This window comes from Phialemonium atrogriseum (genome assembly GCF_030411735.1).
Source record: "Phialemonium atrogriseum strain 8032-3 unplaced genomic scaffold QBC33scaffold_5, whole genome shotgun sequence".
NCBI classification, from domain to species: domain Eukaryota; kingdom Fungi; phylum Ascomycota; class Sordariomycetes; order Cephalothecales; family Cephalothecaceae; genus Phialemonium; species Phialemonium atrogriseum.
This window is the reverse complement of record NW_026848142.1, coordinates 589,361-616,173: the sequence shown is the minus strand read 5'-3', so window position 1 is coordinate 616,173 and position 26,813 is coordinate 589,361. Positions and strand designations below refer to the sequence as shown.

The 26,813-nt window shown below is 56.6% G+C and overlaps 9 protein-coding genes across 9 annotated transcripts; 7 read left to right on the top strand and 2 right to left on the bottom strand.

The window, feature by feature from the left end:
- The first annotated feature begins 222 nt into the window (after nt 1–222).
- On the top strand, nt 223–1,587 carry QBC33DRAFT_308603 (hinge domain of cleavage stimulation factor subunit 2-domain-containing protein). Its single transcript, XM_060423462.1, has 4 exons — nt 223–405; nt 456–581; nt 641–759; nt 832–1,587. Exons 1-4 carry the CDS (start codon nt 354–356, stop codon nt 1,438–1,440), a joined length of 906 nt encoding a protein of 301 aa, XP_060286205.1. The 5' UTR covers nt 223–353; the 3' UTR covers nt 1,441–1,587.
- Nucleotides 1,588–3,499, bottom strand: QBC33DRAFT_602918 (Dynamitin-domain-containing protein). Its single transcript, XM_060432164.1, has 3 exons — nt 3,194–3,499; nt 3,070–3,129; nt 1,588–3,010 (listed from the first exon to the last, which is right to left on the bottom strand). The coding sequence occupies exons 1-3, from the start codon at nt 3,230–3,232 to the stop codon at nt 1,772–1,774; spliced, it is 1,338 nt and encodes a 445-aa protein (XP_060286204.1). The 5' UTR covers nt 3,233–3,499; the 3' UTR covers nt 1,588–1,771.
- A 604-nt stretch (nt 3,500–4,103) lies between these two features.
- Nucleotides 4,104–6,205, top strand: QBC33DRAFT_308579 (RTC4-like domain-containing protein). Its single transcript, XM_060423461.1, has one exon. The coding sequence runs from the start codon at nt 4,251–4,253 to the stop codon at nt 5,943–5,945; it is 1,695 nt and encodes a 564-aa protein (XP_060286203.1). The 5' UTR covers nt 4,104–4,250; the 3' UTR covers nt 5,946–6,205.
- A 1,167-nt stretch (nt 6,206–7,372) lies between these two features.
- Nucleotides 7,373–14,682, top strand: QBC33DRAFT_529818 (adenylate cyclase). The gene is made up of 4 exons (XM_060427174.1): nt 7,373–7,845; nt 7,951–8,710; nt 8,854–14,202; nt 14,287–14,682. The coding sequence occupies exons 1-4, from the start codon at nt 7,586–7,588 to the stop codon at nt 14,497–14,499; spliced, it is 6,582 nt and encodes a 2,193-aa protein (XP_060286202.1). The 5' UTR covers nt 7,373–7,585; the 3' UTR covers nt 14,500–14,682.
- An 854-nt stretch (nt 14,683–15,536) lies between these two features.
- On the top strand, nt 15,537–16,483 carry QBC33DRAFT_308303 (uncharacterized protein). Its single transcript, XM_060423460.1, has 2 exons — nt 15,537–15,944; nt 16,088–16,483. Exons 1-2 carry the CDS (start codon nt 15,797–15,799, stop codon nt 16,357–16,359), a joined length of 420 nt encoding a protein of 139 aa, XP_060286201.1. The 5' UTR covers nt 15,537–15,796; the 3' UTR covers nt 16,360–16,483.
- Nucleotides 16,484–17,309: 826 nt separating this feature from the next.
- QBC33DRAFT_529809 (autophagy protein atg22) lies at nt 17,310–19,861 on the top strand. Its single transcript, XM_060427173.1, has 3 exons — nt 17,310–17,840; nt 17,949–17,954; nt 18,031–19,861. The coding sequence occupies exons 1-3, from the start codon at nt 17,531–17,533 to the stop codon at nt 19,689–19,691; spliced, it is 1,977 nt and encodes a 658-aa protein (XP_060286200.1). The 5' UTR covers nt 17,310–17,530; the 3' UTR covers nt 19,692–19,861.
- A 596-nt stretch (nt 19,862–20,457) lies between these two features.
- Nucleotides 20,458–22,289, top strand: QBC33DRAFT_308176 (uncharacterized protein). The gene is made up of 4 exons (XM_060423458.1): nt 20,458–20,895; nt 20,965–21,261; nt 21,315–21,445; nt 21,508–22,289. The coding sequence occupies exons 1-4, from the start codon at nt 20,607–20,609 to the stop codon at nt 22,180–22,182; spliced, it is 1,392 nt and encodes a 463-aa protein (XP_060286199.1). The 5' UTR covers nt 20,458–20,606; the 3' UTR covers nt 22,183–22,289.
- A 667-nt stretch (nt 22,290–22,956) lies between these two features.
- Nucleotides 22,957–25,249, bottom strand: QBC33DRAFT_308204 (Alg9-like mannosyltransferase). Its single transcript, XM_060423459.1, has 3 exons — nt 25,065–25,249; nt 24,550–24,999; nt 22,957–24,485 (listed from the first exon to the last, which is right to left on the bottom strand). Exons 1-3 carry the CDS (start codon nt 25,075–25,077, stop codon nt 23,188–23,190), a joined length of 1,761 nt encoding a protein of 586 aa, XP_060286198.1. The 5' UTR covers nt 25,078–25,249; the 3' UTR covers nt 22,957–23,187.
- A 169-nt stretch (nt 25,250–25,418) lies between these two features.
- QBC33DRAFT_512653 (F-actin-capping protein subunit beta) lies at nt 25,419–26,440 on the top strand (the record flags this gene model as incomplete). Its single annotated transcript, XM_060425923.1, has 3 exons — nt 25,419–25,447; nt 25,527–25,954; nt 26,049–26,440. 3 exons carry the CDS (start codon nt 25,419–25,421, stop codon nt 26,438–26,440), a joined length of 849 nt encoding a protein of 282 aa, XP_060286197.1.
- Between the last annotated feature and the right edge of the window lie 373 nt (nt 26,441–26,813).

The following is a 26,813-nucleotide window of genomic DNA, read 5'->3' as shown; positions in this document are numbered from 1 at the left end:
TTACGTCGGTCTTCATTCAAACCATTACGCAACCTTGATACTAACCTGTATTCAAGTGTACAAAAGTCGCTTTGGAAAGTCAAAGGCTGAACCAACAGTGAAGCTGCCGGGGGCGGAAGCTTGTCTTTGACAAGGTAGCCTATTGTTGAATACCATCTCTTGACTCTCTGGGTTCTATTGTTCCCCAGCTCCCGTCTCTTCCAAGTTCAAGTGACCGCTCTACACGAAACTTCCGTCTTCTCTCTCGTCTCCATACCTCCTTGCGCTTCCAATCATCCCCCCACCGTCGAGCCAGCTCTCCCCTCGAATCGCATCAACGTCAAGCTACGGGACTCATCAATATCGTATTCAACATGTCGACAAGACCGCCGTCGAGAGTTGTCTTTGTGGGCAACATCCCATATGGTAAGGCAGCTTCTTTCTTACACGCGAACCACCGCTTATATGTGATTAAGGACTCTCCGAAGAGCAGATCTCAGATATCTTCAGCGGAGCCGGCAAGGTTCTGAACTTCCGCCTGGTATACGACCGAGAAACAGGGCGGCCTAAGGGATTTGGTTTCGCAGAATACCCCGACGCAGGTATGTCAACCGCACTTACATCTACTCCTCCATCAGACAACTGACTTCTGGTTCCACAGATTCTGCGGCATCCGCCGTCCGAAACTTGAACGACTACGAAATTATGGGGAGAAAGCTGCGCGTGGATTTCTCTAATGAAGGAGTTGGCGATGATGATGGTCGAGATAAGGACGGTGCTGTAAGTCTACCCACCGCGGCTTGCCAACGTTGTCAGGATCAACTTTGAAAAAATGCTTACCATCTCCCACAGGCTGGCACCAACTCCTCCTATAACCCACCAGCGAACGGCAACGCCAACAGCTCGGCTCCGAGCTGGCAGCCCACATCCCTCCCCCCTCTCCCGCCCGGGAAAGAGCTCCCCCCCGGCGTGACCTGCGCGGACGCCATATCCCGGACCCTCAACACCCTCCCCCCGACCCAACTCCTCGACATCCTCACCCAGATGAAGTCTCTCGCGACCACGGACCCGACCCGCGCGACTGAGCTCCTCAACCAGGCCCCCCAACTCTCCTACGCCGTCTTCCAGGCCCTCCTCCTGATGGGCCTCGTCTCGCCCGAGGCCATCAACTCGGTCCTCGAATCGGGCGGCCTCGCGCCCCCGCCCATGCCCCTCGCGAACACCGGCTACGGCGGCTACCCCGGCGCGACCAACACCCCCCCCGTCGCCGTGGGAGGCGGGTATGCGCCGCCGCCGCCGCCCGCTCTCGCAGCCGCGCCGGCCCCGGCGGTCGGTCAGGACCCGGAGGCGCTCATGCAGGCCGTCATGGCGCTGCCGCAGGAGACGATCGACCTCCTGCCCGAGGCGGAGAGGGCGCAAGTCCTGGCGCTGAGGGCTACTTTTGGGGCGCAGAGACGATAGGTTCTGGGCGGTGCGTTGACGGTGGGGACGGGTTCAGGTTATGTGAGCCCCGGAGAAAGCCTAGGGCTGTAGAGCATGGAAGGGCAAGGTTGGCAAGGCTGTACGGATAATCTAGTTTATGGGGGCCAGGCGTTCCGGTACATCTAGGTAGGGCCAGGTACAAAATAAGGCCAGGCTTACGGCAGATGATCGCGAAGCGGAAGGGGATTGGCGTGTGTGTGTTACTTCACAATACATGCCATTGCTCCCTTGCCTTTTTTATCATAAGAGCGAGTCATATTCATAGTCGGGTATCAATCAATATCCCTACGGGACAACATCCGGCAAAAATCTAAGCTAGTTTGGCCATCCTCTCCTCCAGCTCCTTCACCCAGCCCTCGACGACGCTCATGTTCCCGGTCATGGCTGTTTCTCCCTCCTTCACCGCCCCCTCGACCCTCTCGAGGGCGTCGCGCCACTGCTTGATGTCGCCGGCCATGTCGGCCTGAGTCCTCTCGACGCGGCCCAGTGTCTCCGCCGCGGCCGCGGCGTCGGCGTGGATGGCGCGGAGGGACCTCAGGCGGTCGAGGAGCGGCGGCAGCAGCGGGGCGAGGCTCTCGATGGTGGGCAGCGTCCCGTACAGCGCGCTGATCTTGGCGGCCTGGTCCGAGTCCGCCGGCGGGGCGGCGGCGAGGGCGGCGGCGGCGGCGGCGGATCCATCGGCCTCGCCGGCGACGGCGGTCGAGGCGAGCGCCTCCTGGGCCGCCTGGGCGTTGCGGCGCGACTTCTCGAGGGCGTCGGCCTCTTGCGCTAGGGTGCGCACTCGCCGGCTGATCGAGTCCAGCGACGATGTCGAGGCCTCTGACAGAGTCGAGATCTGCTTCTGCAGAGTGTCTAAGGTGGGCAGCACGGCGCGCGGTAGGCCGTTGGTGTCCAGGCCCGGGAGAGCAGAGGATCCGATCCCAAGGGCCTTCTCGAGGAGGAAAAGACGGCGGTCGAAATCGGCTGCCTTTGCTAGCGCGTGGGTTTCCTCGTAGGTAGGCGCGTAGGTCACGGTGTAAGTAGCGATGTCTCCGATGGCCGATGGGTGTTGAGATTGCCCCGCGGTTCCGACAGTCGGGTATCCAGTGGTTCCTGCAGACCGAGACCGAATTCCCGGGACTGAACTCGCTGAGAGCTGTGAGATCTCCTCCAGAGCTTGACTAAGCGACGCAATTTCCCCTTCATGGTTGTCGGCCGTCGCCGCGGCGTCCGCCTTGGTTGCTTGCTGCCTGCTGTATTCCTCCTTCGCCTCTTCAACCTCGCGCTTCAACCTTGCGAGCTTCCGTGCCAAGCTTTCTCCATCTTCCTCGTCGGTTAGCTCGCCGAACTCCTCGGTCCCGTCCTCCAGGATACGCTGCCGGCGACTCGACGCCCGGTAAGATTTCCGCTTGCCGTTGACGCGATCGGAGAAGTCTACATCTCGGGCATCGACATTTGAAGGCATGAATCGAGACCGGGCTTGGTCTATGCGTAGCCGTGTGCGAGAGATCCCGGCCCCGTCATCTTCGTCGTCGAATTCGTTGTCTGATGGGGATCGGACTGTGGTTGCCTGCAACACAGGGGGTGTTAGTCGAGGCCGGGCGATGGCTGAGATTCGGGTAGACTCACAGGAAGGGTCGAGTTATCATCTGTCAATTCTGGCGTCTCGTAGATATCTGGTGCCGAGTCCTATGTTTACATGTGTTGGCGTCGCTTCTTCAGTACTTCTCCCTAGAATTGAGCAGCAACATACCAGGTCAGGCAGGGCGGCATACTTTCGATTTAGTGCCATTGTAAGTGTAGCGAGGATTGGAGGCTCTGGTAGGTGACCGGCTCGCCGTCGGGGGAGGAGATTGTCCACCAAACAGGCACAAAGCTGTTTAAGTCTTTGTGAACGTTGAGAATCAACATGTCACATGGAAGCTATTGGATGTTGGAACTTGGATGTGGCTTTAGCTGGAAACAGGGGGCTGATGAGGCTCAACTGCCGCTAATAAACCGACCTAGGTACTTCACTGGGTACCTGATCCTAGCTAGGTACCGAAATGGGTAATCTCCGTCTCGTTCGAGCCCAGAGGTGTGTGACCTGAAGTATCCGTACCTAGGTAAGACCGATAGTCGCCATGCATAATCAGGGCTGCTGAAAGATGACCCAATAAACGCCACACGCAATATAGCCCGCTATTACCTTAGGTAGTAGCCAAGGACAAGGTCTAATTAGTGAGTACCAATAAGGAGGCATACCAAGTTGATTTAGAGGAATAACAACGCACATTAAACGAATATGGGAGCACCTCAGACATAGAAAGGGGTTGGTAGTGATTATTTAGGTAATTAGGTTAGTGGAGCGACTCCTACACGCGTTGACGCGTTCCCCCAATTCCTTCCCCAGAGGCCCAGACGGGTAGTCCCAGTCGAAAATTAGACGACAGACTACCACTTTGAGGGACTCGAAATTCTCGCCTGCGAACCGATTCCTACCTACGCCACTTGAGTGAACACCTATCGCTTTCATTGTCTTTTATTTTATTTTTCTTCTGTTGTACAACACCCTTCTATCATTCGAGTCAGGAAACCATACAGCACCGTCATCTCCTCTCGTCTCAAGATCACACTAGCCTTCGCCCCCCGCAGCGAGAGCCTTGAAAACAAGGGGACTGGGGCGCAACTTGGTGAAGGGTGAAGACTTGGGGTTCTTGGTTCTGTCTTTAGGGAAACCGGATGGAATAACACAAATTGTCGGTGGCTGTCCACAACTGCCTCTTGCCCTTGCCTAGCCCCTCAGCAGGCAAGAGAGGGAGGCATTCATAATGTCTTCGAGGCATGTTGGTTTAAGTAACAAACAACGACATGTACCGCCGCTATTGAGTGTGGTTAGGGGAAAGCCGTCGCCAAAACCGGTTTGTAACCAGCCATCTCGAAAGGAAGTTCGCAAACCGATACCTGTGGATGCCGAGCCGATAAGCGACGATGACGGCGACGATGACGGCGACGGCGGCGGGCTTTCACGACGAGGAGATATAATAAGCACCAATTTTGGGAGGGAACCGACAGTTGACCCTGCACAATCCAAAAGCCTTGAAACAACCGGGAGCTCCCTCGAGACTAGGGATAGGAAACACACGAGGCACACGAGGCACACGAGGCACACGAGGCACACAAGGAATTCCACCCTGGACATATCTGCGGTTTCGCCTGGCCCTTCCGGCTCCAAAAGGTCACTTGACCTAGACAGTCATGTCGATTCTCTTCCAGACCCGCAGCCTTCCAAACCTTCCAAAAAGCAGAAAGGAGGGTCATACAGCAATGAAGAGTCCCAGGCCCGGTTCCAGGCGAAGACGGATGCCTTTAGAGAGCATGAAAAACGCAGTCACAGGAGGTATGGAAACCCTGCAAAATCTATACCTGCGAAGAATGCATTCAAACCTGTGGAGAAATCTTCCTTCTCCTCGCCTGAGAGGCCCCAAGGGGCTTTCAATCAAAACCCGACGGTTCTTCCAGTGGCATCTTCTCCTACTCGCCTTGAATCCATGAAGATCCCCCCACGGGTTGAAGAGGATCCTTTGGATTTAAGTTCCCCGGTTAGGCAACCCTCTAAACCATCAAGAGAACGACCAAACCGCATCCACACCAGCTCAGAGAAGCCCAAGAAAGTGGACATACCACCAGAAGACGACTCCCCGATGGCAGAGTTCAAAATGCCGAGCTTTGGGGCAGTAGATCTTAGCACCGACTTCGACCTTGGTCCCGTTCAAAATACGCCCAAGAAGCTTAGAAGGGAGGTGGAGGATCCCTCATCGCCGGAGGGAGGTGATGAGATGGCGGCGACAGCGGGCGCAGTCTGCCCGATGTGCAATGAACAAGTCGACCGGGACCTCCTGGACAGCTTCACCAAGGGTAATCGCATGACTATTGCTCAGCAACAGAAATTTTGCCAGCACCACAACTTGAAATCGGCAAGGAATACGTGGGTCGATAAGGGCTATCCCGATATCGACTGGCGCCAACTCGAGTCTCGGATATCGAAACGCCACGGCATTCTCGAAGGCATCTTGGAGGGCAGGGCTTCACACTACGGTGATAAGTTTACCAGGAGAGTGAAAGCAGGGAAGAGCAAGACAGTGCTGAAGACCAAGCAGAGTCTCACGCCTGGTTATTACGGCATCCGGGGCTTGAGGCTGATGACAGAGACCATCATCAACCACTTCTCGTCACTTCTACGAAAACGGGCGGTGCAGGATAGGCTGATATCGGCAAGAGGCTACACGGCCTATGTCCAGGCGGTGCTGGTTCCCGAGTTAGCGGTGCGGCTGATCATGGAGGACATGGGCGTGTCGGAAGTCAAGGCAAGGTCGATATTGCAGGAGAGCATCTGGATTGGCGAGCTTCTCAACGAGGAAGTTGGTGATGTGGTGCCCGAGGATGAGGATGAGGATGAGGACGATACAGGCTCGCTGTCATCGCTCTCGGATGTCTCTGGCGACGAGCTGGTAGAGCTCGAGTGATCGATGGGTGTTGGATTCTTGGGAGACAAGGTCCGGTTGGAGAGCACTCGCTCTCGGCCACCTCGGGTTGTAATAGGCCGAGCCCGGAAGGACCTGAGCGACAAACAACTTACAATGCACATGTCATGTTTGCACCAGGATCGTCAAGGGGCCCTGCCCCCATTTGCTGATATTGTTTTCCTAGATGACCTGACGCTCTGCATTATACCCGAGCTACTGGGATTTATTTTGCAGGCCTTTCGCTTCAGCAGGTAGGTAGCCAGCGGTGGATTTGCTCTGTGGGTTAAAAGCGAAACCAATGGGAAGGCGCTTGTCGCACAAATTCGAGTCCAATGATACTTCAAATGCACGAGCATGGAAGCAGGCAGCATGAGTGAGACTTGTTTCAGTAATGGGAGGTGTCAAAGCTTCCGCCCCTACTTCCGGGACGCTTCGTTGCATTTTGCACCTGCTCTTGCTTCTCACACAGCAGGGTGCGAAGATCGTTGGACATAGCTCCTCGCAATTGGAAGCATGGAGGTCATATCCCGCCGAGAGTCGCCAATTGCCGGCCCAGGTAAACCCTGGCTAAGCCTTGCCTGCAGAATGCAGACGATGAGGATGGAGGATCACTGCCTGCCATGGTTAGGTTTGCTGCTGGCAAGGGGCCCTGGAGCACGGTCCAGGCCCCAGACCCTTTCTCCATTTCCATTTCTGTACGTTTTTGCACTCTTTTGGAAGGGGCTGCTTGATGGCAGAGTCACACACCAATTGAACTACTCGCAGACCTCAGGGTAAATATGCCACTCGTCAACGGGTGGGAACCTCTTTCTCATCGACTTATGCTTACGAATAATTGAGCAGATGTCGGGCCGTTTAACAGTTTTGGGGGCCAATTGTTCGAAATGCCGCTTCGGTTCACCGACGCCGGGAAGAGATGGGATGATGGAGCAGGGGCACAAGGAAGGATTGGGCATTTTGTGTACGCAGTATGGATGCAGTAGCGCAGGTAGTTTGGAGAAGTCGAGAATTTGCACATAATATGCAGTGCTTTCCTTCTCCTCAATTCGTTGATCGCTGGCTGCACCCCAACCGACATACGCTCCGTGCACGTACCTACTACCTACATACGCATACAGTACGAATAACTCACAGGCTACCTAGCTCAAACTTCATGACCCCTGGGAATTGTGAGATTGATGGGCACGGGCAGGCAATTCCCAACACTACAGCGACTACGTAGCTAGACTTGAAGCCATCATCCATGTTGTTCTTAGGGCTTTACTGGGGAATTGTAACCTCGAATCACCACAGGAGCTTTGGTTAACTCATGATTGTATCAAACGCCAAACTACGACTTACTCGAACTTCTACCCAAATAAGAGGTACCTACACTTATACCTGCCAGCCTCGCTTGGTGGTACTCACAGTCTCACACTGTCCACCATCCTTCGTCTCCCCCATTCATATCGGGCAAGGTGCCACTGCCCGTCATCCGCCATCATCCGCTGTCCACAAGCCATCTCCAACCACCGCCTCCCGCTTACAGCTCTAGTCCCGGCCTTACACCTTTCTAATTTCTCACCTCACAAGCAATGACCTAATATCCATGCTTCGGCGCTTGAAATGGCTCTGCCCGCTAGTTGAAGGCCCTGGTAACCATGGCCAGGAATGAAGCCACCTCCCGCTTCAGCTCTGCTAAGAGCTCCAGCACCGACCCCAGTTCGCGTTCAACTGGCACAGCGAAGCCGTTGCCGGCGACTCCTATCTCCCCTACTAGCAACAACGGCAACAGCAACGGCAACAGCGCTTTGAACGACATCAACGGCTATGCTGCTCTGCGCCGCCACTCCACCTCCACCGGCTCTCGACGAGGACTTCCTACGCGACTGAGGACTGACGGAGACGGGAATGTGCACCGGTGAGTCCCTTCCTCGGCCCCAATCATCGCGCCATCCGTTCCTCCTTCCTTGTTCCTCCATGAACCAGGCTAACCAGCCCCGCGCCTCGGCGTGTCCATTTGCAGCTCCTTAAGAGAACCAGAACCCCAGCTCTCGCCTCCGTCGTCGCCGCCTGCCACTAGTGCCGCCCTGTCGCCAACAAGGTCCGCTCCCCATGTCTCTACTTTGCGAGACCATCGGATGAGCGACCTTACCAATTATCGTCGTGACTTGGCCGTGCTCGACCCTTCCGGCGGACGTGTCCCCCAGCTTCCCCAGCTTCAGCACAGCAGCAACAATTTCATGTCGGGCACTCTGGGCCAGGTCGCGCCTTGGCTGACCGGCAACGGCACCGGCACCGGCTCAACCACCAGTCCCGCTCCCACGAGCTTCTACAATGATTCGACCGACAACCTTTCCGTCTCATCCCAGCTGTCGCCGGGCCTTCGTCCCACTCACTCCCGCCTAACTCAGACCCCGACCGGCAGCACCGACTCCCCCGATCTCGCATATTTCAACGATGAGAGGCGGCCGTCCTCCGCAAGCATCGTCACTAACGCCAGCAGTCAAGGTTCGAAGGCGAGCGGGAACAGAGGTGGATTGAAGAAGCTCCAAGGCTTCTTTGGGGAGGAGTTTCCTGGCCGAGACTCGTCCGACACCAGCCTTCCGCCCGCCGTCCCGGCGAAGGAGCACCGCTCCCACTCGTACAGCCATGGCCGCTCATATAGGGATCGAAACCACTCCAACGCCACAGATCACACCAAGGACGCCTCACCGACCTCGTCGCGGCCACGAACCCCGGTGCCGGCCCCAGAAGTCGTGCCTTTCCTGTACCAGGAAGCAGAGGTATGTCTTGTGCTCGTCTAGCCTGCCATCAAGATGAAGCTTTGCGCTTCGCATATCCCTTATCACCAGCAGTGTCTTCCCTGGCTTTTGGCAGGCTTCTCTTCTCCCCGTCACCCTGGCTCGTTCTGACAGCTCGTTCACAGGACATTGCGCGGTATGGTGAGGCCCCAGTCCGAGACATCCTCACCGGGCCGGATCGAGAGCGATACATGAGCGAGGCTTCAGGAAGGGATCCGCCGAAAACATCGTCGTCTTCGCGCTCAGGCCACTCCATGGTACACATGCCTGGCCATACCCACAGACACAATAAGAGCAACGACGACCCGAGGGCCCTTCGGCCGTCAATCAGCAGAGAAGATTCAATGGCTAGTACGCCCAACTTCAAGGACCGGAGCGGTTCTGCGGCGACCTCGTATGGTTCGAAATCTCGAGCCCAAAGCCCAGCGCCGCCGATCGGCTCCAAGGGTTCAACCCGTGATGGCCCAACCTCGCCCGGTCATCAGGCTCATCAGGGTCACCCCAAGAAGGGTCTTCTCAACCGGCTGCGGAGAACTCACAAGGACAAGGACGAAGCGCCTAGCCAGTCGCTCAAGTCTCTTCCCCCTTCCACCCATTCTTTACCTTCGCGTCCGTCTCGATCGGATCTTGGGAGGCAAGGGCCCGAACCGCCTCTACCGTACACATCGGAATGGCCCAGCCCCATGGAGTATCGAGACACCCCACCCTCGCGGCATGGATATTCGCGTCAACAAACCTTTAACAACAAGTTTCCGTTCTCGAAGAAGGGGCGATCGCATCGGCACCATGATGACCCTGACGAACAGATCGGCCCGACAGACAGGCAGGAAGGCACCGGCACCTTCTACGCTCTTGACACGAATCTGAACGACATGGAAGGCATCCTGAGCAGACCACTGCCATTGACTCCCATGAACCCGGAATTCTTGAGAAACGCTGACGCCGACCAGCCCCCTCTGAGGGTTGCCGGCCCGAATGGTGCATGGAATGCGCCCGACAGTTGGGCAGTCAAACGGACTGAAGACGATGCGTCGACCCATACGCCCGACATTGAGGATGTGGGCAGCCCGCCTAGACCGGAGGAGAAGCTCACGCCCTACTGCATCCGGGTATTCAGATCCGACGGAACCTTCGCTACCCTGCAGATGGCCCTGGACTCTACTGTCCATGAGGTTGTCTCGCAGATCATGAAGAAGTCGTATGTCACCGACGGGCTGGACGACTACCATATAATCCTCAAGAAGCACGATCTCATCCGAGTCCTCAATGGCATAGAGCGGCCGCTCCTAATTCAGAAGAGACTGTTGCAACAAGTTGGGTACGAAGAGCGGGACAGGATAGAGGACGTTGGCCGAGAAGACAACAGCTATCTCTGCCGTTTTCTCTTCTTGTCGGCCCGAGAGAGCAACTTCCATGGCGTTACTCACGACGTCGGACTCGGCCGGATGCAGAAGTTCAACCACGTGGACCTGGCTGGGCGCAACCTCGTCACGATCCCCATCTCCCTATACTTGAAAGCACCCGAGATCAGCTCGCTAAACCTGTCAAGGAATCTATCACTAGACCTGCCTCGAGACTTTATTCAGTCATGCCAGAACCTCCGCGACATAAAATACAACAACAACGAAGCCAGAAAGCTGCCATTGAGTCTCGGCCGGGCCAGCAAGCTCACCTACCTTGATGTCTCGAACAACCGTCTGGAGCAGCTGGAGCATGCCGAATTGAATGAGCTGACGGGCCTCCTGAAGCTCAACCTCGCGAACAACCGCCTCAAGCATCTGCCTCCCTATTTCAGCACTTACAAGTCCCTGAGGACCCTCAACATCTCGTCTAATTTCCTCGAGAAGTTCCCTGGGTTTCTCTGCGAACTGGAGAGCCTTGTCGATCTCGACTTGAGCTTTAATCTGATAGGCACCCTCCCTGAAGAGATGGGACATCTCAGGAACTTGGAGAAGTTTGTCATTACCAACAACCGACTCTCCGGCGCTCTCCCGGCATCCTTCAATCGGCTCCAAACCCTTCGCGAGCTAGATATCAAGTACAACGCCATCACGTCCATCGACGTCATCTCTGAGCTTCCTAAGCTGGAGATTCTCGCAGCCGACCATAATGCCATCTCCCAGTTCGTCGGCAGCTTCGAGAGGATACGAAGCTTGAAGTTGAACGCCAACCCAATCACCAAGTTCGAGATTGTCTCGCCGCTTCCGACGCTGAAGCTACTCAACCTCTCGAACGCTCAGCTGGCAAGCATCGACGAGTCTTTCAACAACATCTTGAGCCTGGAAAGGCTCGTCCTGGACAAGAATTACTTTGTGTCCTTGCCAAATCAGATCGGTAATCTAAGGAGGCTGGAGCACTTTAGCATCGCCAACAACTCCGTCGGCGAGCTCCCCCCCGAGATCGGCTGCCTTACAGAGCTGAGGGTGCTCGATGTGCGCGGAAACAACATCAGGAAGCTCCCTATGGAGATCTGGTGGGCTAAGAAGCTCGAGACCCTCAATGCATCCTCGAATGTCTTGGACCATTTCCCGAAACCGGCCTCCCGCGCGCCCCAGCCTCCAGGGGACGGCGGAAATAATGCCAGCTCGCTCAGTAGCAAGACTCCGCTTCCAGGATCGCTATCTCAGAAACCCAGCCTTGAAGATCTGGGTGGAGACGCGAGGAGGCGGCCTAGCCAGCCGTCGAGCACGCTCTTAAGTGTTGGCCCGTCGCCAATACCATCGGGGCCGGACCGAAAGAACTCGGTGGTATCCGTGTACGGGAAGGGTGGGCGGAAGACGTCTGTTCTCTCACGGAGCAGCGCAGCCCAGGGCAGCAGTGGGAGCCAGACGCCAACAATGGCCTCTAGGAAAGACTCGGGCTTGTCTCAGAGGCTAACGAACACATTTGCCGGCTCGTTGAGGAATATCTACCTGGCGGATAACCAACTGGACGACGACGTCTTCGACCAGATTACCCTCCTATCCGAGCTTCGCGTCCTCAACCTCTCCTATAATGATCTCTCAGACATGCCCCAGCGGTCCATAAAGAGCTGGCCTCAACTCGTGGAGCTCTATCTGTCCGGGAATGAGCTGGCCAGCCTCCCCGCGGACGACCTGGAGGAATACAGCTTGTTGCAGGTCTTGCACATAAACGGTAACAAGTTCACCAACCTTCCGGCAGACATCTCGAGGGCCAAGAAGCTCGCAGTACTCGACTGTGGCAGCAATTACCTCAAGTACAACATTTCTAATGTTCCGTATGATTGGAACTGGAATCTCAATCCCGACCTGAGATATCTCAACCTGTCCGGGAATAGGCGGCTGGAGATCAAGCAGTCCTTCCTCGGTGCCAGCGCAGCCAACCGTGAGAACTACACAGACTTCAATCGACTCCTGAATCTGCGGGTCCTCGGCCTCATGGACGTGACACTGATACAACCCAGCATCCCGGACCAGAGCGAGGATCGCCGAGTCAGAACGTCCGGGTCGTTGGCAGGCTACTTGCCCTACGGTATGGCTGACACCCTGGGCAAGAACGAGCACCTGTCGACGATAGACCTTGTTGTGCCACGCTTCACGTCGTCGGACACGGATACTCTGCTGGGGCTCTTCGATGGCCAGGCACTGAGTAGTGGTGGTTCCAGGATCGCCAAGTATCTCCACGAGAATTTCGGCCAGGTCTTCGCCACAGAACTGAAGGCACTAAAACCGAAGCTCAATGAGACCCCCGAGGATGCTCTGAGGCGAGCCTTCCTCTCGCTGAACAAAGACCTCGGCACTATTGCTGTCCAACACACGGAAGACCGGTCCTTGGTAACGCATCGGAGCTCCACGGCCTCGCAAGTTGTGCTCAGCAAGGAGGATGTCAACTCCGGGAGTGTGGTTACGGTTGCCTACCTTCAGGGGATGGATCTCTATGTCGCCAATGTCGGGGACGTGCAGGCCATGCTGATCCAGTCCGATGGCACTTACAAGATACTGACTCGGAAGCATGATCCGGCAGAACCGGGGGAGCGGTCACGCATTCGAGACGCGGGGGGATGGGTCTCGCGGAACGGCAGATTGAACGACGTGCTCGAAGTATCGCGAGCATTCGGATATGTCGATCTAATGCCCGTCGTGCACGCCGCGCCGTACGTCAGCCACATAACTGTCCGAGAGCAAGACGAGACCATTCTCATCGCGACGAGGGAACTATGGGAGTACCTTTCCCCCGGGCTCGTGGTCGATGTTGCGCGGTCCGAACGTGGAGACCTCATGCGGGCGTCACAGAAGCTTCGAGATCTGGCCATGGCGTACGGTGCCACAAGCAAGATCATGGTCATGATGATAGGTGTCGCGGATCTCAAGAGGAGGACCGAGCGATCGCGACTCCACCGGGGACAGAGCTTGTCCTGGTATCCGGTTGCCCAGGAGGACGCCCAGTGGGCCCCGGCAAGGCGGGGGAGGAGGGCGAAGGCCGAAGGTCCCTTGGACTCGACTCTGCAGCGACTCGAAGCCGAAGTGCCAGCCCCTACTGGTCTGATCTCGATCGTCTTCACCGACATCAAGAGCTCGACGACGCTTTGGGAGACGTACCCGGCCGCCATGAGATCGGCCATCAGGTTGCACAACGAAGTCATGCGTCGCCAGCTTAGACGAATCGGCGGGTTTGAGGTCAAGACGGAAGGCGATGCGTTCATGGTCTCGTTCCCCACTGCGACATCGGCGCTCCTGTGGTGCTTCGCCGTCCAGATGCAGCTGCTAGAAGTGAACTGGCCGTCGGAGATGCTCAACTCGATCGCCTGTCAACCGCTATTCGACAAGGACAACAACCTCGTCTTCAAGGGCCTGTCAGTGCGCATGGGAATTCATTGGGGTGAGCCCCTGGCCGAACCCGATCCGGTGACGCGCCGTATGGATTACTATGGCCCCATGGTGAACAAGGCCAGTCGAATCTCGGCCTGCGCCGATGGCGGGCAGATCACCGTCTCGTCGGACTTCATCTCCGAGATCCAGCGCTGCCTGGAGACGTACCAGGAATCCGGGACCTCCAGCGTGGATGTCCCAGAGGACGACGCCTTTGCAAAGACAATCCCCAACGAGCTGCGGTCCCTCAGCAGCCAAGGTTTCGAGGTCAAGGAGATGGGTGAGAAGAAGCTCAAGGGTCTCGAGAACCCCGAGGTCGTCTACTCACTCTATCCGCATGCTCTTGCCGGGAGGATAGAGCATCACCAGGCACACGAGAGGACACAGACCAACAGCATCGACGCCGGGGGCGGGCCGGCGGTGTTGAGCCCCGGTAGCGAGCTTCCCTTCGATCCGGAGGCTATATGGGCCCTTTGGCAAGTCAGTCTGCGGCTGGAAATGCTGTGCAGCTCGCTGGAGGAGGTCTCTGGAAGGGGCCTGCAACCCCCTGAGACGGAGCTCCTTGAGCGCATGAAACAGAGAGGCGGGGAAGTAACGGAGCGCTTCTTGGTGAACTTCATGGAGCACCAGGTCAGCAGGATTGAGGTAAACATTCACACTGGGACATACGTCCATCCTAGGAATATATATGTATGTGTGCGAGAAGTATGCTGACGGTTTCTTGACCAGACCTGTGTCTCTACCCTTGCTATGCGCCACATGGCCATGGGCGGTGGAACCATCAGCCAGCTGAACGACCTCCGCGCTCCCATGTCACAGGTGCTGGACAGCCTCGCAGCCCAGCTGGCGGAACTCGAACAGTACAAAGCCCGCTTCGGAGGCAACCTGCTGTCGATCGAGGGCGGATCGATCGAGGACGGAAGCGACACCGAGCACGAATGACCTTGACGACGTGCGTGTATATACACACACAAATATATACATACTATATACGAGCGGCATAGCGATCGACGCTAGGGCTGAAGACATACTCCTACCGGATATATAGGTATTGTTTGATGAATATGTTGGCCAGACTTTTGATTGTTTCCAGAAGTAACATCTAACGGCCCGGCGGCTCAGGGGGTGGGTGGGTGGCGCGGATTTATGTATAGGGGCCCAGGGGAAGGAGGGGGAGTCTTACTTCGAGTTTCTGTTTCTTGGGGATGCCACTACTCCGGCGTTGGGATGGGGTTAGGGGTTATTAGGATGGGGGACTTGTGTTGGTGCCATTGCATGCGGCATATGCCCTTGTTTGTTTATCTTGTTTTCTGGAATGGAGTCCGAATCTTCCCTGGCCGGGTAGGTTACGCTGGGAGCCTGGGGGTTGGGTTGGTCTGTCACTTCCGTATTCTTGGGTCTGCAGACAAAAGCCATTGATACCTACATTTTTGGCAACTCATTTGTTGGTCTACGCTAGGTCTGCTCTACTACTCTTGGAAAGAGGGGCCTCTCCCGAAAGATGATTATGTTGGAAATGTTTATGCATGAGTCGCTCCCTGCCAAGCATGGAAGCTTGAGCCAATGGGGTGCTCTTATCTTATCTTCAGCAACAGGAGAGGTTGAGCTATGCAATTACGTCACACTACTGAGTGCTGATGGAGGCTCGGGATGTGAGAAGAAAGAGAGATAGGAACAGAGATGGCGTGCTACCAGGGCACTTGAGAGATAGAGCACCGAATAGGAGGACTACTCATTACTTAAGCGCATTTACTTCTTGTTTCTTATCTCACTTGGTTTGGACGCCCCCCAACGTCCAAGACCTCCTCCGCCCTGACATGACCTGACTCAACTGTTAGTATACCCGCAGCCAGCAGTAACTGGGAAGTAGGACCTGGGCTGGGCGAATAAGCTCCTGTAATGACAGTGATTCGCCCATTTCCCCTATCTTCGCCTCATACCCCTCCCGCAGTCTAATAATATCCCGCCCGATGTTCGGCTCTCGCGTGAAGCTCGGGACCTACCTCGCTTGCCCTGGTTTGGCGTTGGACCCCATATCAGGGCTGGGCTCTGGTATATAACTGCTCGTCCCTCGTTTTCAGCCAGGCACCAGGCCCATGAGCCGTTTGTTGGTCGGCGTTCCCCGTCCTGATCAGCCTTGTAAGCACCAGCCGGGAAAAAAAGAGCATACCACTCCGCGCCTCCAAACAAGAAAGGCCCATCTTCTCCTCCTTGCCTTTTTTTTTTCGCGTGAGTCACAATGGCTGTAGCCACACCCGAAGTCTCGCACGGCCGCGGCGGCGCCGGCAACATCAACCCCGACACGACGCAGTACGTCGACGGCGAGGTAGTCCGTGCCGGCGTCGAGGGCAGCCACGGCGACGGCGCGTATAGCACCGGGCGCGGAGGTATGTTTGACTGCACGCCCACCCCCGTACTATGACATCGCACATACATACCTAGGTACCCTTGAGGAGTACCTATCTACCTACCTACCTACCTAGTTCCCCCCTTTGCTAACGAGCGCCTCGCGTGCCCCCCAAAAAAACAGGAGCGGCCAACATCGGCGACCAGGGAAGAAAGTCGACGGTGCGCAGGGACGGGGACCTGGTGCCCGACTCGGCTACGCGCCCGAGCCAGGATAACTCGGATTACCACGTCGGTCGCGGGGGCGCGGGGAACGAGCGCGTCGCCGCTGTCGCTGCCGCTGCCGCTGCCGACGTCAACGGGCATGGGGGGGAGAAGGTCGCGGAGGTGGGGGATACGCCTGTCGGGCTGGCTGATAAGCTGAAGGAGAAGATTGTTCATGTGTTTAAGAAGTAGGGGTGGGTCCCCGGGGGGTGTTTGTGAAGGGGGTTCAGGAGGGAGAGGGGCGGGCTGCCACCTTGGATTCGCCCGTTGCTGTGGCGGTTGTGCTGTTTTTGATGATGCCGTCAGATCGGTGCTGCGTTTTCAGGGGCCCGGGGTCTGTTTTGTGCCGGTGCTCAAGTTTTGGCCTCTTTTAGATACCCTGTGATTGTTCAATACACAGCATAGTGTACCGTCTGTTTCTTAGTAAATAGATGAGATTTTACAATCGAAGCCATTAACAAGGCCTGAGGTTATATCTCCTACAAGGAGCAAAGCGTATGTCGGTATGCTGTTCAGGCCATGAGCCTTCTCGGCAGACTTGAGTGTAGCTTTCCACAATCTTGGGCAAAAGTACACAGCAGACAACGACGAAGAGGCACCAGGCAGCAACAACCTCGCAAGAGACGGTTGGAAGCAGAGCCACTCCAAGATCGAAGGAAGAGTGCCCAAGAGAGTTGTTCCTCATGTTTGATACAAGGGAACGACGTTCTAACGTATAACTCTGTGGTGGTGCTTGGAATTTCTGACAGAGTCCTAGGCAGCCTGTGTACCTAGGTTCCATTGTAGAATGTAGGCCGGTCTATAAGCGGAGATCATATCTGAAGTGTTCCAGGAATCCAGATTAGAGATGACATCACCCCCACCCTAAGCCGAGAGCCTGAGAAGAGTGGCTGTGAGGAGCCGTGAATAATCTGAGACAGGCATCGAGGCGGGCAATTGAACACCAGGATTGGCACTCGCATCAGCTCGCATTGAACAGGGCTAGGCGATGCAGGTCCTGTTACTAGGCCCCAATAAGATGTACTAAAACCGAGCCTACGGTCACGCTGGGCAGGTACTTACAAATAGCTTGCTGCTCTGGCGGTTGTTGATGGGATTGCCATGTCAATTTACTGTTTGTAGATACGACACGGTCTCCATATGTAGATGCCTCGTACCTAGTGCCAGTACACACACGGGTACACCACTTAATATATACCGCGGAGTGCCTTGCATCCTTAATCTTGTTTTTTTGCGTACAAAGTGTTCGCCCAAAGGAAATCCGAATCTCGCATGACTTGACTGACTGACTGACTGGGCTTGGGCTTGCCTGTCACCTGTCGTTAACTGGAAAGACCCCTGTTCGAGGGCCAACCAACCAACCATGACGCAGCGAAATGAGTCCTTCCGCCCGCCACTGGCGCCACGCTTATTCTCCAGGCTCTCCCACGCGTCCAAGCGCTCCTTCCTCTCCCATTCATCGTCCTTCGAGGCCGATGACGAGCTGTCCAGCACCACAACCGGCATCCAAGATTCCGGAACCATGAGTCCCAGCACTGACAACCCCGAGGGCGACGGCGTTGCACGTCACCCTCAATCCAGATACGCCGCCGAGGATACCCGGCCCACCAGCGCAAAGGAGCTTGCAGGCTGGTACGCCTATGCGTTCGCCGCTGAGGTCTATGTCATCTGTGGTCAGTAAACAAACGATCGGCGAGAGAGTGGTTTGAGATTGAAATACAGAGAGAGAGAGAGAGCTCATGCTAGTTTCCGTTGCGTGTGCCTCAGCTAACCTGATCCAGGAATCGGTACGTAGTTGAAACGATCCCTCCGAGTCGCCCGCACGAGGACCCCTGGCAAGATAATCCGCTCACAGTTCTTCAGGCTCGTTCATCCCGATTCTTCTAGAGACCCTCGCGAGGGAGAATGGCGTTCTCCTGTCCGACAAGACCTCGCCGTGCGGCTCCAGTTCGGTCAAGGGCACCGGCCAGTGCGTCGTCTACATACTGGGCATGGAGATCAACACGGCAAGCTTTGCCATGTACACGTTCAGCATAAGTGTTTTACTCCAAGCCCTCTTGGTTGTCAGTATAAGCTGTGCCGCCGACCACGGCAATTTCAGGAAGAAACTCTTGTTGGCGTTCGCCTGGATTGGTAGCTCTGCCGTCATGATGTACATCTTTGTCTCCACCAACGTCTACATCTTCGGTGCCTTTCTGGCTGTCGTCTCCAACGTTTCGTTTGGAGCTTCTTTCGTCCTGTTGAACTCCTTTCTTCCCCTTCTCGTGAGGCACCACCCCGTAGTAGCGAACGCAGCAGTCCCGTTGCCCCTCGACTCGGACGCTTCCGCCGCAGCCAGCGACATCGAAGACATGCACGACTCGACTACGGCATTGCTATCTGCGGACGCTGCGCCGGATGGATATGGGATTACGCGCGTCCGAACGCACGAGGAGCTGACATCTCTTGAATTGACCCTCTCAACTCAGATATCGGCGAAAGGCATTGGCATAGGCTACTTGGCCGGACTCTTCCTTCAATGCGTTGCCATTCTCATCCTGGTCGGCATGGAGAACTCAACTTGGTCTCAGCGGGTGGTTCTTTTCATCGTCGGAGTTTGGTGGGCTGTCTTCACGGTTCCTGCCGCCATGTGGCTCCGACCAAGGCCGGGGCCACCTCTGCCATCGTCGTCTAAACACACGGGCGCTCGAGCTTGGATTTCATACACGATTTTCGCCTGGAAGTCACTGTTCCGCACCATCCGGCTGGCCCGCCGTCTGGTCGACATCATTCTCTTCCTCGGCGCCTGGTTTCTCCTGTCAGATGCGATTGCGACGACCTCGTCGACGGCTATCTTGTTTGCGAAAACCCAGCTGCACATGAAGCCGTGGGCACTCGGCATGATCAATGTTATATCCACGTCCGCTGGTGTTATTGGCGCCTTTTCCTGGTCCTTCATTTCCCGGAAACTGGGCTTGCGGCCCCATCAAACCATCCTTGCCTGCATTGGGCTTTTCGAACTCATACCGATCTACGGGCTGATGGGCTACATCCCGTTTATCAAGGACAAGGGTGTATTTGGTCTCCAGCAGCCATGGGAAATGTACCCGCTTGCTGCCATCTACGGATTTGTGCTTGGCGGATTGAGCGGTTACTGCCGGTCGCTGTACGGGGAGCTTATTCCCCCGGGATCCGAAGCGGCTTTCTACGCACTCTATGCGATCACGGATAAGGGTTCAAGCGTGTTTGGCCCTGCCATCGTTGGCGCCATTGTTGATGCGTCAGGGGAGATCCGCCCTGCATTCTGGTTCTTGGCGGTGCTTGTGGGATTGCCCGCCCCCTTGATATACCTCGTGAATGTAGATCGAGGCAAGATAGAAGGCGAAAAGCTGGCGGAGATGATCGAGGGATTCAAGCTCACACAGGGTGGCGCAGCATCGAGCGGGCCCGACAGCGACTCGGAGAGTCGAGGAATCCTCGCCGCTCACAATGGGGATGAGGTTGATGGCTTACGGGGAGAGGATCAGTCGTCGAATCAACGTTGAGTCGGACGGACATTGACTGAACAGCAAACATAGCGACGGCGTTTGGAGGCTTGGAGCTTCGGGGAGAACACGGTTTGCATTTCATATGACTCTATTATCAACCTTTGTTTGTACGGAATATACCTACCTAATTGAAACTTTTCTCCTGGGCGTTCTTGAGGAATACGGACCAGCTCTAGCAGATAGCTCCCGTGGGGAACCGCGCCATGCCGTCTTTCCTTTCCCGGATTACCGAAGCTTGGAATGACAGGGATGCCCCAGGTCGCCACCCTGGGCATCCACGTTATGCACGGACCCCAAAGCCACTACTTGGCAATAATACTGCGGTTGCGAGCGAAAGTTTCCCCCCCCTGTCAGGTATCGAAAGCGCACTAAATCGACCAGGGATACCTGACCCACTGGGCAAACTTACCCATTATACCATAGTATAGCATAAAGTAACCCCAACCTCCTCTTCAAGCTCAGCTGATGTCACGTGGCGGGTGGCTGGGGCCATACATTTTTCCCTCCATGAGCTTCTGTGGCAGACGCGCGGAAATTTGATCGTTGGGTTTGTCAACATCGTGGCAACGGTTTCCTTCCTCTCATTCCGTCGCCCATTGGCCCTCAAAAGCATCTCGACGCGGAAAATCTCTTCTGCCGGAATCGCTGCGATCACGTTTTTCTTTCACCACTTCTTTCTTATCAAGCATTTACGCGCACGGCAACCGTCGACCAAGTCGAGGCTTCCCCAGCCACCGCGACCCCCCCGTCCGCGGCTTACTGGCAACCCATCCTCGTAACTTCGCGACTCTGCCGTCGAGCTCCCGCACTTTGCGCGATCATCAAACTCGCGCGTGCCAACCAGGACTTGGTTGATTTTTATCTCGAATTTCATCTACCTTGCTCACTTGTTACCCTAATATCTCGTCAAAAATGGCGTCCTCTTCGCGCAAACGCCCCAGGCCCGAGGTCACCTCCGAAGACAACAGAGCAGAGTGCCCCTTTTCCATCCGAGTAGTCGACCCCAAGGAGAAGGAGCAGAAGAAGAAGAAGCGGAGACGCACCGATGCCGAAGAGGAGGAAGCCGCGCCGAGGATGTCCTTGCAGATGTCGCCCTTCGCGCCCTCGGGCAAATTCAAGACATACGAGACTATGGACATATACTACCAGGTCGACCCGGCCAAGAGATGGACCGACATGACGCGATATAACAGCTTTGTCCGTAAGTAGAAAAGCCACTACCCCTAGGATTCTGCGATGGCTCCGTGCTGACCTGCGCCCGACCTGGCAGTCAACGGCGTGAAGTACTTCAGTGAAGGCTTCATCTATGTTGCAAATGACTCGAGCATCGAGCGGCAGAAGGCGGCCACCACTAAAGAGCAGCAGGGCCAGCCGCGGAAAAAGTCGGATGACGATTGGGTCGCCCGTATCCTCGAGATCCGGGCTAGCGACGAGCATCACGTCTACGCCAGAGTTTATTGGATGTACTGGCCAGACGAGCTGCCCCCTGGCACCCACGATGGCAAGAGAGTTGTGAGCAGCCGCCAGTCGTACCACGGCGTCAATGAGTTGATCGCTTCCAACCACAGTAAGCTACCATTGGGCGCTGCATTGGCGGACGCGTTTGCTAACCCGAGACAGTGGACATCATCAACGTTGTCAGCGTGACTGCCCCTGCGCTGGTGAACCAGTGGTACGAGGAGAACGACGAAGAGATTCAGAATGCCCTTTACTGGCGGCAAGCATTCGACGTCCGGACCTACGAACTCTCAGTAAGTGCTTCCATGACTCGCGCTTCCAACGCGTTTGTATGCTGACCCTCGTTTCCGTACAGTCTGTTGAAATGCTATGCAAATGCTCCCTTCCTGGAAATCCCGACAAGACCCTGATTGGGTGCACTACCGAACCGTGCAAGACATGGCTTCACGAAGAATGTATCAAGCACAACGCCCTGCTCGAGACATTCAAACGCCTGGGCACGGACAAGCCACATCGCTCCGATCCCGCCAAAGCTGACAAGGCAGGGGCTGAGGGGAAGCGCCCCTTGAGCCCCACCACCGAGACCGGAGCTGCAGTATCGGCACAGCAATCGATCGATGTCAAGCAGGCTACAGATGCCGTGCACGTCGGCAACAATGGCAATGTCGAGGTGAAGGGGCCGGAGGATGAAGATGCGTCTGCCGCACCGGAGGATAAGACTCCAGAAACTGGGACCAAGTCCGCGGTTTCTGCCGCCACGAAGGAAAAGGCCGGGTCTGAAACCCCCAGCAAGGGGACACCATCCAAGGCAGCAGGATCTGCGAAGAAGCTGGCAAAGTCACGAAAGAGGCAGGGGGAGGGATTCGGCGAGGGGGCGAAGCCGTACATGGGGCTATTCGAGGTGACCCTGAGGATGGACACCAGCCCGCCGATATTGGAGTTCAGCGACCTGCGGGAAGGGATTGTTGGCGGAGACAAGACGTGGACAGAGCCGATCAAGTGTTTGCTATGCGGCTCCCAGATCAATTAGGCGTTGGTCATTGAAGGGGATTCAATTCAGATCGACGCTCCAATGCCGAGCTTCAACCCCTTGGCGGAGGTGATTCACCACCCGCCGAGAGTGCTCTGGAAGCGCAAGCGCAAGCGCCACTAACCTAAAATTTGGGACGTCCGCCGTCTGCTACATTTGTCGACCGTGCTGTGGGATAGGATGAGGGGTGTCTTTCTTCGAGGATAACCAGGGGATGTGCTCCAGTCTCTCCGACAGTCTCTCCGACTATGCGCTAGCCAGCGGACATGGTCATCATGCCGTTTCGAGTTTTCTTTTTTTCGGCGAGACCGGTGCGATGAATATTCGGCACCGCCGGGCGCAACTTCCTCCGTCTCTGCCTTGCCAGGACGGACTGAACAGAGGCGGGACTTGAGACACCACTTGGCTTCGGAGTATAGGGGTTGGGTTCAGTGGCGCAAGGATGACTAGGTTATTTTCTACTGTGTTCCCTGTACTTGTTGTACGCACTGCGACGCGGATATTTTACACGAAAAGAAAGAGAAAAAATCAAATTGCTTAATACCGATGTCAGTGTCAGGGGAGAAGACTACCAGCAGCGACGCCATCGATGGACATCATCTTGTCAACTGTCTCAGGTAGAAATGAATAAACAAAGTAGTAGGATTTACTCTTAGCTACTTACTTTCTGTTTCCTTAGCACTTAGACGTACTACCTACCTGTCGCAAGAATGCGCTTCTTAAACTACTGTTACGAGCACAGGGCGGCGGCGGTGTGCAGCCCAGTTGCGATTTCAAAGTAGGGGGCTTGCCTGGCTCTTGGGGGTCCCATAGACGTTGGAGTATATTTTGGTGCCTGGCTGGTCAGTTCCGCCTCTATCAATCAATGATTATCGATGGAAGATACGCCCTGCGCCTGTGCGACTGCCTCGTCTTTGTGTGAACCGACCTCATCCCCGATGTCCTGTGCGACGAAAACACCATCTTACAATACACAATACACACCAGGGCCAGCCATGTGGCCCCTCACTCATTGACCGCCACCCCGCCCTTCTCGGCATCCTTGATCCGCCTCAGGATCCTGATCCGCGGCACCAGCCTGGGGCCGACCCACCAGCCCCCCGTCCACCGGCGCACCGTCTCCCTCACCCTGGCGACCACGGCCCCCCTCCCGACGACGACGACGTCGTCGCCCCCCTCGTCAGCAGAGGAGGAGGAGTCATCACCCGGCCGGAGCACCTCGACGCCGCCGCCGCCGTACCCCTGCACGACGCCGACGACGTCCCACGCGCCGCGGGCGGCAGCCGCCGGCGGGTCGGCGGCGGCAAGGACGTAGTCGAAGCGCTGCCAGAAGGTCGGGTCTCTGAGCAGGGCGGGGTCTTCGGTCCGGTCGAGCGCGAGGGTCGCGCCGTCGCTGCTGCTGCTGCTGCTGTGACCGCCACCGACGGGGCCGGCGGCGCCGCGGAGGGCGGGCAGACCCGCGCCGGCGGTGGCGGCGCCGAAGAGGGTGATGCCCGTCATGCAGGCGAGGACGTCGGCGTGGACGGGGACGACGGAGGAGGAGGAGGAGGAGGGGGAGGAGGAGGACGATGGCGGGGAGAGTAGGGTGTGGAGGTGGGCCAGGGCCTCGCCGCCGGGGTAGTTGAGGGCCGAGAGGAGGAGCATGGCGGTGCTGGCGGCGAAAGAGAGGGCGACCGAGGCGGCGAGGGCGAGGGCGGCGAGGGCCAGGAGCGGCGACTTGGTCCGGCGAGCGAAGAGGAAGTTGGCGCCCAGGGCGGCCGCGGCGGTCAGGGGCGGGACGACGTAGAAGATGAAGCGGGCCTCCTTGTGGGGCTGGAGAGAGTATATGACCGTGAAGAGGAGACAGGGGTAGACGAGGTGGCCGGCTGGGTGAGAGGTTGCCGGCTGGGAGAGGGCCAGGGGGATGAGGAGGAGAGGGACGAAGGGGTTGACGAGAAGCCGGGGAAGGGCCGAGGTGAAGTAGTAGTGCCAGGGCGAGACGCCCCAGTTGGAGGACGAGCCGAGGATAGCGTTGTAGTAGAAACCCCAGAGCTCGGGCCAGAGAGGCTTCTGCCAAAAGTAGGAGTCGATGGGCACCGAGATTAACAGCGCCATGATGAACGATATCACAAACGGTGGTATCAGCTTCTGGAGAGAAGTCTGTGGGATGATAAGGAGATAGAGAGCGCTTGTTGCCAACAGGAGGGCAACCTCGGAGCGGAATATGACGGCGGCGAAGACAAAGAGAGAAATTGCCAACCGCTGGCGTGGATTAACGGCCTTCGATTTGGGATGAGGGAGAAGGAATGAGAAGGCCAGTGTGGCTGGCAAATGTTAGAGCTCAGACTCGGGGTAATGCAGAGAAATAATATTTGACAGTCGGCTTACTCAATCCAAAGGCAAACATATTGGGCAATGGCCTCGAAGCGTAGAATATTATATGGAACTGGCTGGCCTGCAGGAGGACGAACCATCTTGCCGTTGGCGTACCAAAGGCCCTCGCAAGATTCCGCTTCAGTACCAGGAGACAGGCGGCATTGAAGAGCCCCAGAATGGCCCTGACGACGAATTGGGCATTGTCGAAACCGACGAGGGCAACAATGGGTTGGCTAATCCCCGCCAGAAGGACAGGCCCTATAAATGTCCTCGGGACGGCCCCTGGGAAGGTGAAGTGGTCGTATGTACCGCTCAGTTTCTCGTTGATGTTGGAGGTCGGAGTCCCGTAGACCAGCACATCGTGGGAGGCTTGAATGTTAAACGACTCCTCGACCTTTGTGTAAGGGGCAACCAGAAGGTGGATCAAAACCAATCCGGGTATTAGAAGTGAGAGTAGCAAGTCTAGGGATATCAGTCTCGACATGAACCTCCGAAGGTGTGAGTGAACGGGGGATGAGAGACCATACCGAGGAGCTTCATCGTGTATCGGCAGGTGCGATATACTTTTTGAATGTATTTAAAGGAGTGCGTGGGCAATCGCAGGCCGGTCGTAACCCATGGCCCCAGTTGATTCAACTTGAGGTAATCTGTAAGCTAATACGCAAGGCTGGTGAGTTTAGAAACTGTCCCATCCATTCATTGGTGCCAGGAAGTGAGGCTCGATGCTGTCCCACTCAAATGCTAGCGCACGAGCCAGGCATAAGGGTAAACGACCCCTCCAACAGTTCTACTGGAACACCCCTCAGCACTCCCAGCACCTTTCAACGTCACCTTCCACAACCAACCACCTAAGCTCTCAAAGGCTATAAGGCATTGTAGCCATGGCTGCAGACCCCTTTGACTCGGCCCTGTAGGTCAATTCTACTCCCCAGATGGTTTTGTGTTGGTTGCCCCCGTGCTAACATTGCTGTGTCTGCCCCGCATCTCAGCGACCTGCTTCGGCGCCTGAACCCGAAACACACGGCGGACCATCTCAATGCCCTCATCTCTCTCGCGCCCGACCTGACCGAGGACCTCCTCTCGTCCGTCGACCAACCCCTGACGGTGAGGAGGTGCAAGCAGACCGGCCGGGACTACCTGCTCTGCGACTACAACCGCGACGGCGACTCGCACCGCTCCCCATGGTCCAACCAGTTCGACCCCCCGCTGGACGAGGGTGGCCCTGGCGGCGTGGGTGCTGGGGGGAGCGAAGGCGCGGGGGAGGGCGCGATACCGGGGGAGCGGGTGCGGAAGATGGAAATCAAGGCCAACGAGGCGTTTGATATCTACCGGGAGCTGTACTACGAGGGCGGCGTCTCGTCGGTCTACTTCTGGAACCTGGACGACGGGTTCGCCGGTGTGGTGCTGCTCAAGAAGTGTGAGTGATGTGCATGGCGGCGCGCCCACATCTACATCTGCAAAGTGGTCCCGCCACGCTTGCCCTACCATGGCTAACATGTTTCTTTGCACAGCGGCCCCTCAAGGCGGTAGCAGCCAGGGGGTTTGGGATTCAATCCACGTCTTCGAGGCCAGTGAAAGGGGGAGGACGACCAACTACAGGCTGACATCGACCGTCATCTTGAGTCTATCCTCGTCTACGACTACCCTGGGCGAGATGGACTTGAGCGGCAACATGACCCGGCAGGTGGAGCAGGATATGCCTGCCGAGTCTGACGAGAGCCACATCGCCAATATTGGACGCCTCGTCGAGGATATGGAGCTGAAAATGCGGAACCTCCTGCAAGAGGTGTACTTTGGCAAGGCGAAGGACGTAGTGGGTGACCTGAGGAGCATTGGCAGCTTAAGCGAGGGCCAGCGGGAAAGGGAGACACAGAGAGAGATCATTGGCAGCATGCGTAGATAATCAGCCCACCAGTACGTGGCAACCGAGTTCGCGTGGCGCCTGGGCTTTCGTGTGTTATATGCCACCATTCGGAGGATGCATGTACAATGGAGGGGCCGTGCCGTGGGGAGGAGAGGGACGAGCCGTCGCGATTGTCTCCCTTCGAGCTATCAGACGTGGCACCCACCCCATTGACGGCTGAGGAGAATTCCAATAGGCCGAAACGCATGCAAGGGACGAGAGTAGGGTTGTTTCGAGAAGCCGTGCGCCGAAATGAATGCATCACCGGACACAATGACTTGCATATGCAGTTTTCCCATGTGGCCCGGACAATCTCGCCGTACATACGGAGCAGGCCGAGAGTCTAGACTGCGTAGACACGGCTCTGTTGGGG